This window comes from Nothoprocta perdicaria, unplaced genomic scaffold, assembly GCF_003342845.1.
Source record: "Nothoprocta perdicaria isolate Ctin4 unplaced genomic scaffold, notPer1 scaffold_6, whole genome shotgun sequence".
Lineage (NCBI taxonomy): Eukaryota > Metazoa > Chordata > Aves > Tinamiformes > Tinamidae > Nothoprocta > Nothoprocta perdicaria.
Window position 1 is genome coordinate 8,368,825 of NW_020455865.1, and position 17,964 is coordinate 8,386,788.

The 17,964-nt window shown below is 61.8% G+C and overlaps 1 protein-coding gene across 1 annotated transcript in view; it reads left to right on the plus strand.

Annotated features, from left to right (window-relative positions):
• The window catches only part of NPDC1 (neural proliferation, differentiation and control 1), a 34,846-nt gene that overhangs the window by 8,527 nt on the left and 8,355 nt on the right, over positions 1-17,964 (plus strand). The window contains exon 5 of the mRNA XM_026049617.1: positions 16,583-16,726. Within this exon, the coding sequence (XP_025905402.1) occupies positions 16,583-16,726 (144 nt within the window). The remainder of the gene's footprint in view (positions 1-16,582; positions 16,727-17,964) is intronic.

Genomic DNA, 17,964 nt, shown 5'->3' on the forward strand with positions numbered 1-17,964 from the left:
CCTGCGCGCCGCCGCCAGCGGCGCCGGTGAGTGCGCGGCACCCGCGCCGCCCGACCCCTTGGCCGCGGGACCCCCCGCCGAGCGGCCGCTTGTCCCTGTCCCGCCCCGCCCGGCGTCCCCTTGTCCCCCCGCCGCGTCCTCCCGGGGCCGTTTGTCCCCTGTACCCCACCCCTGCGGTTGTCACTGCCCGGGCTGCGTCCCCAGGGCCCCGCGGGCTGCGGGTCCCCCGGGGCCGGGCATCCGCCCGCCCTCACCCGGGGACGTGGGGACCGGCGACCCTGTCACCCGCGGGCTCAGTCCCCAGGGACCGCCCTGGGCAAGGCCTGGTCGCCACGGCGGCGGGTGCAGGAGGGGGACACGACGCGTTTGTCCCCCGGGGCCGGAGCAGCTGGCGTGTCCTGAGCCGAGGGGCTCCGTGTCGCCCGCAGGCCTCGTCCTCATCCTCGCGGGCTCTCCCGCGGGCGCCCTGTGTCCCGCCGCAGCCGTCACGGCGCTGGCAGCCGCCGCGCTGGGCTGGTGGCGGCCGCCGGGCAGCGGTGGGTGGCCATGGGTGGCCGGCTTGTGTGTGCGGAGATGCTTGGGGGAACCATTGCCAGGCAGGTGAGAAAACCGGGATTGCTTGGATTCACCACTGACCTGTGTGAGCCGCGCGGGGGGGGCCCACCGCTGTGCCTGCGGGGCTCTATATTTAAATCAAAAAAAAAGCCCGAAAAGCAAAACAAAAGGAGGGCTGAAGCTGCTGTGAGAGCGGGGCCGCCTTGCGGAGCGGCCGCGTGCGTCAGGCCGCCGGGGCGGCTCGCCCGCCCGCCCGCCCGCGCTCCGGCGCGCGGCCGCTTGCGGGTGTGCTGTTTACTCACCTGGCGGGGGACTGCGCGCTGCCCGCCACCGGCTCTCCTCACATACATCTGTGCAAAAAACATATATATATGTGCTCTATACTATATATATGTGCATGCATATATAGACACACTATTTTTCATATATATATATATAAAWATATATATATGTAATTTTTCCTGGTCCTACAGAGGAGTGAAAATTTTCCTGTTTTTCCTCCCAGCTGCAGTCCAGGTTCGCGCTTCTATCTCTATTTTAGAGAGGAGTTTTTTAATTATTATTATTATCGTTCCTTTTGTTCCTTCCTGATTTTGTGTTTTTGCTTCTAGTTCATTTAGAGCGTTCGCTTTACGGGGTGCAGGGGGTGCCTGCGAACAAAGCCGGCGTCCCCTCGCCGGGCCCGCGGGCTCCTGCGCAAAGGCCGGTGCCCCGCGCGGCTCTGCGGGACCGCGCGTGCTTTCTGCCTCGCTGCCCGCCTCGCACGCCCCGAGCCAGGGAGTGCCGTGCGCCCGCCGCATTGTTTGAGGATCAAATATTGTTCGTGTCCCTGCCCGGAGGTGCTGGCAGGGCGGCGCGGGCGCTGCTCAGCGCCGAGGGGAGCGGGGCGCCGTGCGGACGCCGTTGCCGGCTTCGGGAGGATGAGGACGGCGCTGTTTGGGAAATCCCGCGGCCCTGCGATATGGCCTGGTCTCGCTCTGCTAGGAGCGGCTCTAAATGGGCTCTGGTGGAGGGTGATGAGGTGGCCGCTCGCAGCCTCTGTGGCTTCGAGGGCTGCCAGGCTGGGAGCTGAGCTCCTTGCCTGTGGCACCAGGCAGAGCCCCGTGGGCACCGGTGACTCACAGGCGCTGGGCGCATCCAGACCGTTCTGGAGATGCTTCTGGAGAGCTGCCCGCACCGGAGACCCCACGCAAGCACAGCTGGCTCCGCATTTAAGAACAACGCAGAGCTGTGGCAGTTTCTCTTGAGCATGCAGGCATCGGAGCAGAAATTTCTCCCTGCCAGGTTTCCTCCTAAAGAACATTTCAGGTGGAATAGACGCAACTGCAGCTGTGGAGGCTGGGCTTGGCCTGCTGGTGGGGCTGACCCACTGGCCATGCTGGTGGGACAGCTCCCCTGGAGGCTGCTTTGGGTCAACGAGGGCGGTGGCAGGTGGCCGCCTTGTGCCTCCCGGGAGGTGGCAGTGATGGCTGCGTCACCCTGGGCGTGGAGTTCTGCCCCAGCTGGGCAGGACCGCTGCTCTGGGGCCTCAGGCACCCCAAGACCATCCGCATGCGCCGGCCGGGCGCAGAGGGTGTTCATGGAGTCTTGCTGGCGCCTCAGGCCTCTCTGGCTGGCTCTTTGCTKGTAGCTAAGCAGGAGTCCCAGATAACTGGTGCTGGTGGAGCTGCTTCCCATGAGCMATGGGAAACAAGTGATTAGGCAGCAAGTGGGCAGCTGAGATGTGACTGTTTTGCCAGTTATCTAACTTTCAGGGCAAAGGAGATGATAAACTCCCTCCAAACAAGGCCCAGCTGGGTAAAGGACACATCTTCCCAGCTACAAGCACCTCGCTCTGGCATCTCCTCGGGAATCCCTGGGATTCTTCATGCAAATGTGTTATCATATGCTCCCAGCAAAAGTAGGGTCAGGCTCTTGATTCTGGGGGCATTTCTCAGCCTCTTGTCGGTCGTTCAGTGCTCTGCGTGGGGCAGTCGGTGCAGTGCAGGGTTGGAGGTACCAGCTGTGGCTCGTGTTTGCTCCGGGTACAGCTGCCGTCAGCAGCTCTGGCACTGCCGGCGTGGGCACTGCTGGGTGGGAAAAGGAGTCCAGTCCCGTCTGTTTCCTTGTGCCGCTGCCGTGGAGCGGATGGGGAAGTTACAGTGAGTCCCCTGGGGCTATGGGTTAAAGGGGACCCTGCAGGCACTGCCTGGCCTTCCTGGCTGCAGGGAGCAAAGCGCAGAGGGGAAGTGTTGGCTCTTCCTGCCCATTTTGTAGGTTTTCTGTTCTGGGAGGATGGGGCAGGGCTCGTCTTTCCTTGGGAACAGCCTGTTCTTTCCTCTGAGCACRGTGTAAATGGCAGGGCCCAGATACAGCTCCTGCTCCATATTGCGCGTGGGTGAAGCCAGGCCTGCCAAGGAGAGCTGCAGGCAAGGTCCTGCACCGCTGTACCTAGGTCACCCCGACTCTGCTGCTCCCTTAAACCTCCCTCAAACCGGGACTGACRTTTCCTCCTTCCCTGCTTTGTCCAGCTTCTCTGCTGTGACCAAAAGCTTCCTGCAGTAACAGTGTCTTGCAGCACTCAGGGTGACACCGCCGCCTCGCCATGGTCTGCACTCGCGCCGTGGCACTGGAGCTGCTGGGCAGGGGTTTGGGCGCCCGTCTGCCAATAGCAACCGCTGGGGTGAGGCAGGGACAGGACGTGAAACGTGCACGTGAGCGTCGCCCTTTCCAGCTGGCTGGCACCTCCTCAGCTGCAGCGAGTGCCCGGCAACGTGTCGGCTCGCTCCGGGCTGCAGGGAGGCTGCCGAGCTGCTGCCCTTGCTGGGCGCCTAGCCTGGAGTCCACGGCTTTGGATTCTCCCCCACATGTCTCCATGCAGCGCACGCTGCACCCAGCTGAAGTGCTGGTGTTGCCCCCCTGGTAGAAGTGCTGCTATTGCCTAAGCTGCTTTTCTGGCGGGTTTCCTGGAGCATTAGAGGGAGTCTGACTTCTAACCCCTTCTTGAGTAATTTGGTTGCCAAGTTTGGCTTATTATTATTTTTTAAGGCTTTCCAGATCAGAAACCCAATGAATAATGGGCGAGGAAGCCATTTTTAGCACAACTACAGAACCCAGCTTTGCTGATGCAGTTAGGAATTTGCAGCAGAAGCACCCAGAGAAGCCACTCGGTAAGATCCAAGYGGACCTTTCTAGTGCAAGTGACCCCTTTGGCCCAGTGCTCATGAGGAAAGCACAGATGGACTGCAGGCATCGCTCTCGCTTTTTCCTTGTACATTTTTGGGGATGGAGGTGGAAGCACAGACATTGTTGTTATCGGATGTTTTAGCTCTGCAATGATACAGGGAGTTCTCAAGGTCTAGAGTTGTGGAAAATAAGTTATCTGCCTGGCTCTGCGCCCTGTGAAGTCTTTGTTGCTTGGCATGGGTGAGATAGTTGGTCTCCCTGCTTTTAACGCCTCTGCTTTGCAACTCCCCTGGTCCGCAGCAAACTGTGACGGGGTCTGCGCAGAGCAAGTGGCTCTCTGGGGACCTGTGTGGGTTGGTGTCCATGGACACACGTGGAGAAGGAATCCCCCCTGGGCTSCAGGTCCGGAGCTGGGCTCTCTCCAAGCTCTCCTCAGGGGTGGTGGTGGCACCAGCTCTTCCTCTCCTCGAACCCTGAAGCTGGAGCAAGTGGGAKCTCCGCTGGTAGCGCCGGCCTCGCGGCGCTGCTGCTCTCAGGCCTGCGAGCCTTTCTGCCGAAAGCAGACCTTCCGAGGGCTGCTTTTCCTTACGACGCGGAGAAGGTCGTCTGAATCATCGTGGTCAATTATCCCTTTTAGCCGTGAAGCGCAGAGCGAGTGCGAGCGATTGAGGGCGCTTAGGCTGGGAGCAGGGGGGAAGGAGCACGGGGCCGCAGGGTGCCACACCATGAACAGCCTGCCCCATCGCTTCCAACCCACCCTGCGGGCCCACCGGAATGGTATCTTCTACCCAACCACGTGCAGAGCCACTATTTCATTTTCATTTATATTCAGCTGTGGGGGATGCTCGTCCCCCGGGACCTGGTTGTCTCGGTGCTGCTGCTGCGCTTCATTTTCTGYGTGTGTTTGCTTGGGAGACCACCTCCCTCCCGCTGCCCTGGGGTTCAGCTGCGCCTTTTGCTTCTGCCTTGGAGAAAAATCATCCCTCTCGGGTAGCCAAGGCTCCTGAGGTGTATGGAGACCTTGAGATACGTTTCCTGGACGCCCTTAAAGGCAGCCGGCCTGGATGTGGGCGTCGATGCCCACACCAGGGAATATTGCTGAGCAGGGTTTGTCTGCCCGCGGAGAGGCTGATGGAGACAGGCCTGTGCTYCCTCAATCCCGCCGCTCACCAGCTCTGATCCTTCTGGTCCCTGCCCTCGCTGCCGGTGCGGAGCTGTGGGGTGTTTTGTGTGGAGCGGAGCCTGAGGAGGTCGTCCTGCCTCGTGGTGCTCTTCAGCTGTAGGGAMCAGATCCCACCCTTGGTCCCGGCCCATGGAACAGGAAGGAAAATGCTGCAGAGACCACGAGGCTGTTGGCAGAAGCAAAGAGCTGGAGAAGAGGCCGCAGCCACTGGCCCCCCGCAGCGCTCAGCGCCCATCCCCAAGGGACCAAGCRCGGGAGCCCCGCAGGAAACCTGGCCCTTGGCCCCGGCCGGCAGCCAGGCCTCGCACCCTCACCCTGCAGCCTTTTCTCCTCTCCTCATGTGGCCTGGATCCTTGTGGAGCAGCATTCCCTGGCCTCGGCACGGGAGCCGAATGGCCAGGCTGGAGGAACTGCCCTTTCATCGCCCTTCTTCAGGACCTGCTGGGGCACCCCAARCCCAGTGATGCTCTCCACGCCGTGCTCTATCCAAGCCCTGGGTTGTGCTCTTGTTGGCTGGGAAACCTCCATCCCATGCTCGTGAGCTGTTGGTGGGTGGATGAAGAGACCTGGACTGAAAGATGAAAAGTGGCTGTTTGTGGCAAAAATGTGCAAGGAGACGCCTGTCCTGTCGGAGCGGAGCACGCTCTTCCCGGCCGGAGAGCCCTATCCGTGTGCATCCGTGCCCTTCCCACACTGTGGCCCCTCACCCACGGCTGTGCTGCCCGGCCACCCAGGGCCAAGGACGCTTTGGGCCCGTGCTGCTCGTGTCCCAGGCCGGTGCTGACGCGCACGTGCAGTTGCTCCCGTGGGAGGCTCGTTATTTCTCCGCGCGTTTTTGCCAAGCCCTCCTCCGCGCCGGGGGGACGGCGGCTCTTTCCTTGTGCTCGTGCAGCAGCCGCCCWGCCTTGCTCGTGGCGCGTCCCTCTGCAGCACGGCAGGCCCGTTCCTGTTCCCCGGTGTGGGTTTGGCTAGCGGGAACTGCAAACGTGTTTGAGGTTTGGGGTTTAACGGGCTGCGCTTTGGAGCAGGACCCTGCGCTGTGGCCGGACGAGGCTCCCGGTGCAGCGAGCGGGGCCTGAGCTGGCCCTGCGGGCACTTGTGGCCCCTGCCCGCAGAGGAGTGCCCGTTAGAGACATTTGTCTGAAACAGCCGTTCTTCTGGGCCACCCGAGTATTAAGGGAGGTAATCGGTTTATGCGTCGCCCGTGTGCTGCTTTAGTCGTGGGAGCATTTGGGGTAGGGAGGGCTTTAGCCCTGGGCTTGCTGCGCACAGGGAGTCAGCTGCCAGCGCACGGATTTGCAGAACCACATGGCCGACTGTCCCCCACCTTCCTCTGCCGCGATGCCCTTTCCCTCCATAATCTCCGGGATTCCGACCGGCCGAGGATTTTATCTCTGCCGGCTGCCTGCAAGGGAGGAGCGATGGGGCCTGCGAGAGCTGTGGTGATTGAGCCCCAGCCTGGGCGTTCAGTGGCCTCCAGCGGTGCCCTCCTCGCGAGGGAGAGCCCGGGGACCCATCTGCACCACCGGCCCCTCTGCCCCTCTCCACGAGGAGCYTCGAGCCGGGGTGTTGGTATTTGCCACAGCTATTGGAGGGCTAATGGGAGCATGGACAGGAGGCAGCAGGCCTATAATTAGCCATCATGAACTAACCATAATTGCAGCGAGAGGAAGCTGCCCGTTGGGTGTGTGCAGGGCAGCAGGGCGGCCCTTTCTGGGCGCAGAGCAAACCCGTGTCCCCCGTGGCGTCCGTGCTCCGAGCGAGCCCGTGGAGCAYGGGTGCTGCCAACCTGCCCCGCTCCCAGCTCCCCGTCCTGCCGKCGGCTCCCGGGCGCCATGTGGAGCAGTGTGGGTTTGGGAACCCCATCGGGTCTGGGGTTCTGATAATTTGCACGAGCCTAAATTGGGAAGGAGGCTCCAAGGAGCCGCTTTGTGTGTGTGGTTAGAACCATGTCTTCCTTTTGTGAAACTATAGCTGCTTTTTTGCTGTTGTTTTTTTGTTTGTTTGGGAGGGAGGGGGTTGGCATTTTTGGACTCAAATGAAATGCTTTGGCATTTTGAAGCATCAAAATGTTTCATTTCCCATCTGGACCAGTGAGGTCTAAGATGTGGGCACTGCAAGAGGATTGCTGTAGTGTGCAGYGTTGTGCTTTGCTGTTTCCTCCCACTTGTTTGTCTTGTATTAAAGGACAAATTGCAGCCCGAGCAGGTAATATTAATGTCCAGTTCCCTGCCTTTTCCCACCTGTAAAGCACCCACAAAAATGCACACAGCGTTTTTGGTGGGTCTCTGGGATGGATGGCAAAGACAGCAAAGCCTTAGGTGGAGTATCCGTGGGGCAGAGATGATGCGGGAGCTTTCCATGGGGAGCCAGCCCTRCTTGTCCCAGCGGCTCCCATCAGAGACCTGGTGGACGAGACTTTTGCTTTTGTGCTGGGGGCATATTTACCAGGATGCCTGAGATGTCCTGCCACGGACCAGCCCATCCACATGCCACCCTTGCAGCAAACACGTCCCTGTGGCCTTCTGGCTTCACCTTCCCCGCTTTGGAAAGGGCAGAGAAACATGGGGGAAGCATTCCAGGGAATGTACCAGGGAAGMCCACCCTGGGGGGCACCGCGCTGGATGGTGGGGGCAGGAGGACGTGGGAGGTGCCGGCGCTGCAGGGAGCCCCCAGGGAAGGGCCCTTTCACCAGGAGACCTTCAGCCCCCATGGCGCCTCTGCTAAGGGCTTCAAACATCTCCTGGAGGTGCGGGCAGCCCACGAGGTGTGGGAGCATTTTGACCTGCCAAGGAGCATCTGGCCCCGGGCAGCGCTGTGGGTAGCAGGGGATCTGTCGCTCCGGGCTGGCATTTAAATCCCTGCCGGCTCGGGCAGAAGCGGCGCCCGCGGGCGGCTGCTGGGAGCGGGGCCGGGGGCCGCTCGCTCGCGCCCTTGGGCGTGCGGATGCCTCGCGCGCCCGCGCTGGGTGAGGCTGCGTCGCTCCTCTCCTTCCTCCTTCCGCACCGGCAGCGTTTGCTGCTCCTGCTGTGAGTGTGTCCGCGGGGGAGCCTTCGATGGGACCTGGCGCTGGCCCCCGAGGTGTCCCCCGAGGGGAATCTGCACCTTGTCCCATATCGGTGCTGCCCACGGCACCCGCACGTGCCCCAGCGCGGGGCTGCGGAGCCGCGGGGCCCTGTGTGCTCAGCACGAGCGGCCGCCAGGGCAGGGCAGGGGCCACGAGCTTGTGCCTGGTTTCATAAGCAGAAATGCGTTTGTGTGCCCGCCCGCGGGAAGGGCTCTCGCTGCTGGTACCACAATGCCAGGCAGGTCCTGCAGCCTTTGGACACCGCTGCTGCGCGGGGCACGCGGAGCCAAAGCGCCCGAGCCCGGCTGCTCCGGGCAAGCTTTGCTGGGGGTGCTGCCGGCTGTGCAGYGTGCACAGGACCCTGTGACACGGTGCCCAGGAGCCCTGTGCAGAGCGGGATGGTGCCCCGGCGCGATGGGAGAGCAGCGGTGCTGCTCCGCAGTGCGGGCGGCTGAGGAGCTGGAGGCGCCTGGGCAGGCCAGGGGCAGCGTCTGCAGCTCCGCCACCTCCTCGGGGCTCTGCATGGAGGGAAGGAGCTTTTCCGAGCCGTGCGGAGCTGCCAGGACGGGTGGCCTCATCTCCCCAGGCTCCCAGCACGTCGCTTGGGGACGCTGGGCAGGGACAGGTTTTGTGAATGTGTGCACAGAGGGAGGTCCCCTGCTGCACTGTGGCGTGGTTGACGGCTGTGACAGAGCTGCCAGGTTATCCCTGTCCCAGGGCCGGGCAGGGTGTGCACTGGTGCTCAGGGGCTGTGCGGGATACAGTGSTGGGACCATGTCCTGGTGGCTGCAGCAGCCCTGTCTGCCTCGCTGCGTGGCCGGGGATCTCCCGGGGCTGTTCTGCGTCCCACCTCTGACTATGTTCTGTGCTCCCCATCTGCACCAGGATCTGGCCACCGAGCCTGCTGCGGCCAGGCCAGCTGTGGCATCGAGGGCAATTTTGCTTCTGCACCCATCCCTGGTGCCACTCCTGCATCCCGCTGTCCTGTGCCTGGGAGCAGCTTTAGGGAACAGGCTCTCATTGCAGGCTTGATCCATCACGCTGTGCCAGAGCTCTGAGTCTACGCAGTGAAAAAGCAAACAAAGAAAACCTGATCGCAGCCACGCTCAGAGGAAAAACCCAGTGGGTTGCTATCTGCTTAGCAAAGCTTGATAAGCACGAATGCAGGTGGGTGTTTTAAGCCGRGGCCTCCCTCCACTTCCATGGGAACCTGCAGTGGCAGAAGCCAGTGGCAGGGTCCGGCCTCGTGCGAGGGATGCATGTGGGCTGGGATGCACTGAGCTCCGTAGGCACCGTGTGTTTGTCTGCCTTTTCAAATTGCTTCTATTCCTGAAAACCTGAATAAGGCCCTTCTGGCTGGAGCAGGCGCTTGCACTGCGGAGCAGGCAGGGCTGGAGGTTTGATCCTCCTCGTGGTGCACAGCGGACAAATGCGGCAGCAGCTGCGAGGAGCAAACAGGCAACGAGGTCCTGGGCCCAGGGAAATGCTGGGGACGCAGGTGTCCTGCTCTGCTCTGCGCCATGGGGCCAGCCCCGCTGCGCTGTGGGGCCAGGGCGACGTGCGGGGAAGGCTCCGCCGAGGAACGCGGCACCGGAGACAAGGGGACGGTGCTCCCAGGGCCTCCTCAGCAGGTCACAGCGCCTCAAGGATGCTGCGGCCTTCCCGGGATGAGCCRGCACGAGAGCCGGCTGCTGCACAGAGCGCAGGAGGGACAGCCCGCCGTGTCCCCTGCCACCCMCTGCCCTCCGTGCCCTCTGTCCTTGCTCAACAGGCAGGTGCCTCTGCTGAGGGCGAGCGGGCGGCCCTTGGGCTCTGACTCCATCAGGGTCTGATGGTTTGCAGGAGTTGTTTGTATCCAGCGCGGTGCCATATCCCCTTCCTGCAATGCCCATTAATCCCGCTTCAGTTTCCTTAATGTGCCAGGCACAAAGCCAAGGCGGTGAAGTGTGATTTTTTTTTTTTTCTTTTTCCAATAAAGGGTTTTAATAGCAATTACGTGAAATCCTGCACCCTGGGTTTGATACCTGGTGCTTGTCTGCTGCTCCCACGTCCAGGCTCTGAGGCACACGGACACTGGAGCTCCTGCAATTTTTGGGGTGCTTTTGCATTTCCCCCTCAGTGCCCTGGGCTGGCAGGAGGTGCTGGGGGTTGACTGGGGTGGTGGTGCCGCCCGGGCCGGACTGGTCTCCTGTGGGGCCCCGTGCCCGGGTGCCCCTCATCCTTCAGCACTTCCTCCCGAGGAGCAACCTGCCCCGTCTCCAAAGGCTGAAACTCAATGGGAGAAGGTTCCAGGGAGGGATTTCTCTGGTGGCAGAGGCCCRTGCACGTCCCCTGGGTGCCACGTGCTGTCCCCTGCCACGTGCCCCCCAGCCCCATCCCTGACTGTCCTGCTTGGCCTTGTGTCACAGCCATCATCCCACCTTCAGCCGACACGTTAGGAACACCGCGGCTTCCCGCTCTTCCTTAAGGCAGGGTCAATTTTGACCCCAAACTCGTCAGCCACCTGCGTGTCAGCCTGTTTTTGTTTATTTGGGGGGATTGTTTTRTTTTGATTGTTTTTTCCCCTTGTTCCTGGGCGGGAGCCATCGTCCCTGCCGGAGCTGGGGCCGAGGCGCCCGCGTGGATGGAGCAGGAAGCCCTTCTCCCGGGGGATGGCTGTGTCCTGCCGGCCGGGAGGAGGGAAGCCTGCTTTCAAAGCCCACAGGGATGATGTTTTTCCGAGCGAGGGCTGCGGCTGGGCGGGGGCAGCGCTGCAGATGAAAGCGCTGCCAAGCAGCCCTGCGGAGAGCGAATCTGCGTGGGGATCTCCGGTCCGCCGGCCGTGGAGCGACATCATTGGCGCTGGGTCTGCCTGATTTGCAAAAAAAAAMCCAACAAAACAGAGCCAAATGAAGAAGCACAATTTTTTTTTTTAAAAAAAGCACAAGCAGTAAACCCAGCCTGGCCCGGAAACTCTGGGCACATAGAAGCCTGGCAGCTTGGTCTTGGCTCGAGCAAAACCTGATAAGCCAGAACAAAGATAAGGTGTTTTAAGCTGCAAAACACGGCAAGGTGCTTTCTAATGGGTGATTTATTTACGACCTGCAGCGCGGACTGGGAAGAGCGGTGCCCGAAGAGACGTTTGCTGTGTGAGAGCGGGTGAGGCGAGGGCAGTGGCGGGCTGGGATGCGGGCTGGAATGTGGACCCGGATGTGGGCCGGGATGCAGGCACGCTTGATGCTTTCCAGCAGGCCCAGGGGGTTTTAGGCTGAACACTGYGCTCCCACTAAGGACCCCTGCCCATAATGTGCTGCTGAAATCTCCCTGAAGGCAGCAGGGGCGCAGACCCCAGCGTCCTGCTGGGTGAGACCCTTTCTAGGCACTGGGGCCTTGCCAGCTCTCTGCCTGCACCTCGGGCAGCCCCTTCACTTGCTTCCTCACATGTTTCCGATGCAAGAGCGAGGGACAGGAAGGCCCAGGCTCTCCAAGCCGACTGAAGGCGGTGGCAGCAATTGCAAGGGGAGATGGATCTGCAGGACAAGGTGCTGAAGGATGTTGTGGGTGCTCAGACCTAAAGAGGATCTGTRAGGAGAACAGGTCAGATGAGGCTTGCTGAAAAAGGAGATGTTTGGTTTAAAACTACGGAGCTGAAAACAGCCAAGGATTGGGAGGCRGCAGCTTGTATCATCACTCCAACACCTAGGAGCAGGAGGGAGAGCAGAGCACTTTCCCTGTCCTCTCTGGAGCCAGCCTCTTTATAGTGCGTATTTGTGTTCTGGTCAGCAAGACCCTGTGTCCCTGCGCCGGAGGAATCAAGTTGTGCCTGTTTTTGGAGGCGGGGGCATGGCTTGTGCTGTGTGCCATGTGCAGGGCTGCCAGCGGCGGCCGGCTGTGCGCGGGAGCGCTGCGGCTGAGCGCGAGCGGAGCGGAGCCGCACCGGGACAATGCTCCATCCCATGCACCGTGTGCAGCCAAGAGCCAGCAGCAATTTGTGTTCCACGAGAAGGTGGCGGTAGCTCCGGAGCCGAGGGAACTCCCCCGGCCGGGTGCCAGGCTCCCGCAGCCCAGCTGGAAGACGCCAGCCAGGAGCAGGGGCCTGCGTCAGCAGCAGGAGGAGGAGGAGGAGCCGTGCCCTTGGAGCTGGGCTCTGGCCGTGGTTATGGGCAATGCCGAAGCCGCGCGCGCTGCCCCTGGCCGGGCCGGCGAGGCGGCTCCCTTCTCACCTCTGCAGCTGTGCGGGGAGCCCCGCGGCCCGGCTGCGCCCGGGATGGCTCCCAACGGATTCATGTTGGCGCCTGAGAAGGTGCCGCTCCGGCAGCAGCTGGTGTGACGTGGCGGTGCCCAGATCCCCGGCCTCCCCGTGCCCCTTCTCCTGGCCTTCCCAAAGCTGCTTAGTGGTGTCCCCTGATAATCCCCTTGAGCACAGCCCGGCATCTGTCTCCCTGACGGGCTTCCTTTGGGGACACAGTGGCACACGGCAGCATTCCCGGAGGCCGTGYGAGCAGCCCCATTCCAGACAGTGGGATCTTGAGCATCCCCTTCCCGCTGGCTGCTGTAGAAGAGGGGGACGAGGTGCTGGGTGGGAGCTGGTGCAGGCCTGCCTGAGCCCCGAGCTCCGTGTGAGCCCAGCCTCGGATCGGCATGAGCGCTGCGGCCGTCGTCGCTCTGAGCCTGGCGAGGCAGCACGTTGCTCTTACGGGACTTCTCATTAACTAATTCCCCTCTTAAGCTAACTTTTTACCTTTTAGCTGCTGCAATTAAACTCCTGGGTGCAATTAATCCCCCGTTTTTTTGGCATGATGGTAGGAAAAGAAAGGCTCAGAGCTGGAAGGCTGGTGTGGCTCCCAGGCGCCCTCAGCCGCTGTTTGTTTTTCCTCGCTGGCTGCAAGGTGTCGAGGGCTCTCACTCTCCTTGCAAAGGCTCAGGGCACTAAGAGCAACATGTCGGGCTGCGGGGGTATCCTTGGAGCTCTGCTCCTGCACGTGGTGAGCAGGAACCTAAGCCAAAGGCTGGCCCCCTTGAAAGCTCCGTGTTTTTCATGGGTTCCCGTTGATGCCAMCAAGTTGTGCTAGGTGTCTCTTGCAGCACTTGGTGCTCCTGGCGCGGGAGCTTTTGCGCCCTGGCACCTGGTGACGTGGCAACGGGCAGCACAARTGGGGCACCTCTCGCACCAGCTGTCCCGTCGGTGCTGGGGACCTCCCCGCCGTGCTGCCGCCAGCGGTGCTTCGGTGGTGCCTTGTTGCCCACTCCTCTTGCAGCGTTTGCTGCACGTTCCTCTTACAGTGCTCCCTTGCTGTGTTTTCCAGCGGGTCTGTAGCAGCGGGAAGGCAGGCCGGGCTCTGCGTCGCAGCGCGCCTGGCCAGTGGGTGTTTCAGACTGTGAGYAGGACCGGAGGAGGCTCTGTGCTATGGAAAACAGCACAGATGTGTACCAGCCTGAAGCTAAGTCTCCCAAGTCCCAACCCACAGGCTCTCCTCCACATTGCYCAAACTCCCACACCGATGTACCCAGTCCCTTGCTCATGTGGCATCCCCATAGTTCAGTGGTGGGGCTGTGGAGGAGGCTCCCCTGCTTAAAAAGGGAGTGTTGAGCCCACCGACACGTGCCGGGGTCAGGCAGCAGGCAGGGAGTCCTGTGGCTCGCAGGGGAGCTGCTGCTGGGAACACGTGGCCAAGAACTCCCGCTTCGGTGGAGCCAGTCGGAGAGCCCGGGAGGTCTTTGTCACCCGGCTGTCACGGGGACTGGTGGCGGCTCCTACGCTTGATGGCTACACAACGCGCCAAACACCTCTGGGAACAGACTGGAAAATGGGGGCCTTGAGGCTTGCAAAGGCACAGTGACTAAGCGGGAGCCGCGAGGCCGATGCCRTGGGCTAACACAGGCACTTGCTAAATAGCGATTGATTAAACGTTTGGCATTTCATGCCCATCGCTGCCSCTCTCGTTCCTCACCCGTGGCAGATGCGCGAGCACAGCGCGTTCCTCCAACACAGAGAACGACCTTTTCTCTATTCGGCGTGGGGTTGATTTAATGGGTTGCTGGGCGCTGGTGAAGGGTGCTGGCGCTGGCTGCCCCGGCCCCCCGCAGCACATGCAGCCCRCCCCGAATGTGGCCACGGGAGCCTCAGCCCCCGGTCCTGGCTCTGCCCGCCACGAGGCTGTGGAACCGCTGTTCCCGGGCAGGCTCTGCTTCCTCCCCAGGGAATTCCCAGCTCCTTTATTTGCGGATTGGTGGGATTCTGGCAGGATCTCCCCATTGCCGCCACTTTTCCCGTGCCTGGAGTGTTTGGCATTGTTGCTTTTCTAAAACAAGGGTGAAGTGAAGAGCTGATGGAAAAAAAAATACTGTCTTTACATGATTAAATATCCATTTTTTCCTCATTAAGCAAATAGAAAAAGAAGTTGGTACTGTACCGGTGCAGCCAGGCTCCTTGGGGTCTCTTGGCCAGGAACATTGCATCCAGCCTGGATCCCTCTCTGGGTTTCACTTCTCTCRGGTTTGCTGCCACTTGCTTTCTTTAATGAAGGAATTAGAAGGCCTGGGAGTGGCACCGAATCCCTTGCTCGCTCTCCTCATGCTTTTAAACACTGGGCATGAAGCCCCTCCAGCCTTTTGCTAGCGGCAGCGTGCAGGAGAATACGCCAAGCGAATCACATCAGATTAATTCCTGGCGCTCGGTGCCGGCCTCGGGTGGGCTCTGGTTCATCTCTGCCTAACAGGGCCTAATCAGAGCTGTGGAGAAAGCCGTGCTGGAAGGGACCCCTCTGCAGCAGCGTGCCGCTCTGCCCTCCCTGCTGAGAGATGATCCTTAAGGGACGTGACGCTCCACAGAATCACAGGACATGYGTGGGGACGGGGCAGCCCGAGCGGGGCCAGGACTGGCCGTCTCCCCCAGTGCCCCGGGGAAACGGGTGCTGTCTGCTCCAGAGCCCGCATCCCGCAGGAGCATCGTCTCCCTGGAGAGCCTCAGCGCTGGGCTCCCYGCCGGTGCCGGCTGGTGACCGGCTGTGCTCGTGCAAGGTGGTCGCGTGCGCATCCCGCAAGCCCCGCGGCCCCCTTGCTCCTGCAGGAGAGGGGGGCTGCAGGGGTCCCGCTGCTCYTGTCCCACCCAGGCGTCTGGTGGCCCTGTCCTGAGCCTGCTTGGCACCGTCGTGGGGCTCATCTCTGTCCATCTCTCCATTTCTGTGCATGCTTGGGCTCCCTCACCTGCTTTTCATGCTGGCAGGTGAACTAAGGCTGTGCGTTTTCTACCAGGAAATCCCTCTGGTTTGACACAAATGAAGAAAGAAAATGGCCTGTCCTTTGTGCCTGTAGTGTTGAAGCAGTGTCACAAGCATGTTAGGTCTCAGTGAGRTCACTACCAGAGGGCTGTGCTGCCATCCAGAGGGACTTAGACAGGCAGGGGAGCTGGGTGGAGAGGAACCTCGTGAATGTAGAGTCCTGCACTAGGAAGGAGCAACCCCCTGCCCGGGACAGGCTGGAGAGCAGCTCTGCAGAGCAGGTCCTGGGCGTCCTGCTCGGCTGACCACGGGCCAGCAGTGAGCCCTGGTGGCCGGGAAGGCCGATGACATCCCGAGGAGCATTAGGAAGAACATGGCCAGCAGGTGGAGGGGGGAGATCCTCCCTCAGCCCTGGCGAGGCCACGTCTGTGCTGCCATGGCCAGTGCTGGGCTCCCCGTGCGAGAGTGACAAGGAGCTGCTGGTTGTGGGGAGGCTGCTGTGTGCTGGGGAGGTTGTGGAGTCTCCTTCCCCGGAGATACCCAAAACCCATGTGGGCATGATCCTGTCCAAGGTGGTCTAGGTGACCCATTTGAGCAGGAGGGTTGGACAAAATGATCTCCGGAGGTCTCTTCCAGCCTCAACCCTCTGTGATTCAAGACACTTTGCCGGGAGCATGAGAGGGGCTGTTCGTGCACTGAACATTTGGATCATTTGAAAAGTTACCAAGTTGAAGTGGAAATGAGAGGCCCTGYTGAGCCAGGGCTGCTGTCCCGGCTTCCTCCTGGGAGACGGTGGCTTTTACCTGCAAGCTGCCCGCAAGCACTAGGTCCTGCAGCCCCCGCAGCAGATCCTGGTGCAAGGTGACACTCTGTCCCGCGTGGCAGCCGGGGGTCATGACGAGCCGTGGCAGCAGCACCCAGACTTCGGAGCCGGGCTTGCGTTGGTGGCTTGTGTTGGTGTGTTCTTCTGCAGTGACCCCATGAGCACGGCTTCTGTGTTGGGGTTCTGGCTGTGGGAGGATCCCAGCAGAATGCAGGCTGGCTCCTGCAATTACTGCTGTGACTAGCTGCTGCTCATTAACTGCTGCAGGAGCTGGGCTGCCCTCAGCCCCGGAGCTGGGGACAGCTCCAGGGAGAACACACATGTCCGGGGGTGTGTTGGGACATGGGGGCTTGGGGAGCTGGGAAGGGGCCTGCAGAGCCCCTTTTGCTCTTCATCTCCAGACAGGGTGGTTATGGATTTGGCCCGAGGAGGTGCAGCAATTCCTCAGAGGAGCAAAACTATTTGTGTGTCTCCAAGATGTAGCTGAGGTCGCATCGCCGTCAGGCTGCTGAAGGTCCTGGAGCGGCTTCAGCAGTGGGGAGCGTGACCGAGCGCGCTCCGCCTGACACCTCCTCTCCCTGTCTCCGCAGCGCCGCCGTGTCCCCGCAGCCTGGACTGCGCGCTGCAGCGGCGGGAGCTGTGCGCGCCGGGCTCGCGCGCCTGCGGGCCCTGCCTCCAGCCCTTCGTGGAAGACGAGCGTGGCCGATGCGTCCAGAAGAAACACGCGCCCAGCGGTACGTGCAGCGCCCGCAGCCTCCTCCTGTGCTGCAGCCTGGGCCCTGCTGCAGGAGGGGCCTCGCTTGGTGCCCTGAGGGGCCTCGCCGTGATGGTGGCCACACGCTGGCACCCACGGCTGCTGCCCTCTGCATGGGTTCCATCACCAGCAGTGGCCGGGGGGGTTTCTCATTCCCTCGCCCAGGCGCGGGACGGGAGCTGGGGCCTGCTCGGAGTTCCGGGTCTCCCTGCAGCTCAGTCACTGTCACCGCTGTCACCCGCTGCGCCCTGAGCTCCCTGCTGCTCCTGGGGGGCTCCTGTGCCACATCCTGCTACGTCTGGGAGCTGAGCTCCTTGGGGAACCAGCAGCGAGCTGGGGCAAGGGGGATTTCTGTGCTGTCCGCACCAGACCGGCAGCAGGGATGGTACTTCGGTGAGCCTGGGTATGGGGTGGTGGGTGCTGAGCACCATTTGGGGCCGTTCCCTGCTCCTTTGAGATGCTGCTCTGCAGCTCATGGTGGCATTTGGTGCCCATGAGCATGATTGCCCCTGGGCCCTATGCTGGGTGTGGGGCTGGTGTTGCAGACGGGTGAGGGTGACAGTGACACCCGTGCTCATTGGAGCCGCCCGTGCCGGGGTTCGCCTGTTGCCCCGGGGCCRCCAGCGCGTGGCGGGTGAACGGGGCCCGGGGCTGCCGTCAGTGCCGCGGGTGCCGCCACCCTGTGCTTGGGGTCCTCTGCCCCAGCTGGCCCTTGGCTCCACGGCACCGTGGSGATGGGCAGCTCCTGACCAGCTTTTATCCCTTGCATTGCCTTGAGCCCTCCTGTGTGACTCTGTCCCCAGCTTTCTGGTTGCACCAAGAGTCAGCGATGGCTCTAGGCAGAACCCGGTGCCCAGGTGCCTCCTGTGCCAGGCTGCGCAGTGAGGGTCCCTCATCAGACCTGCCCGCCAGGAGGAAGATGGGACCATGGCAGGGCTGGCGATGAGCTAGGAGGTGTTAAAGCCCTGGGGGGTGAGCTACATATTAACCCTCTCCTTTCCTCAGCGAGCACGCTCCCCACAGGGCTATTGGCTGCGCACAGGGCAGAGGGGTGGCAGAGAGGCACCGCTGTGGGGATGGCTGCCAGGCCCCGCACCGGAGGACGGAGCATCCTGGCTCCAGCCCAGGCCTCGTGCATCTCTACGGATCCGTCCAGGTGTGCAGGACCTGGCTGAGGGGAGAACTTCCTTGGGCTCCAGAAGCACCAGCAGTGACAGG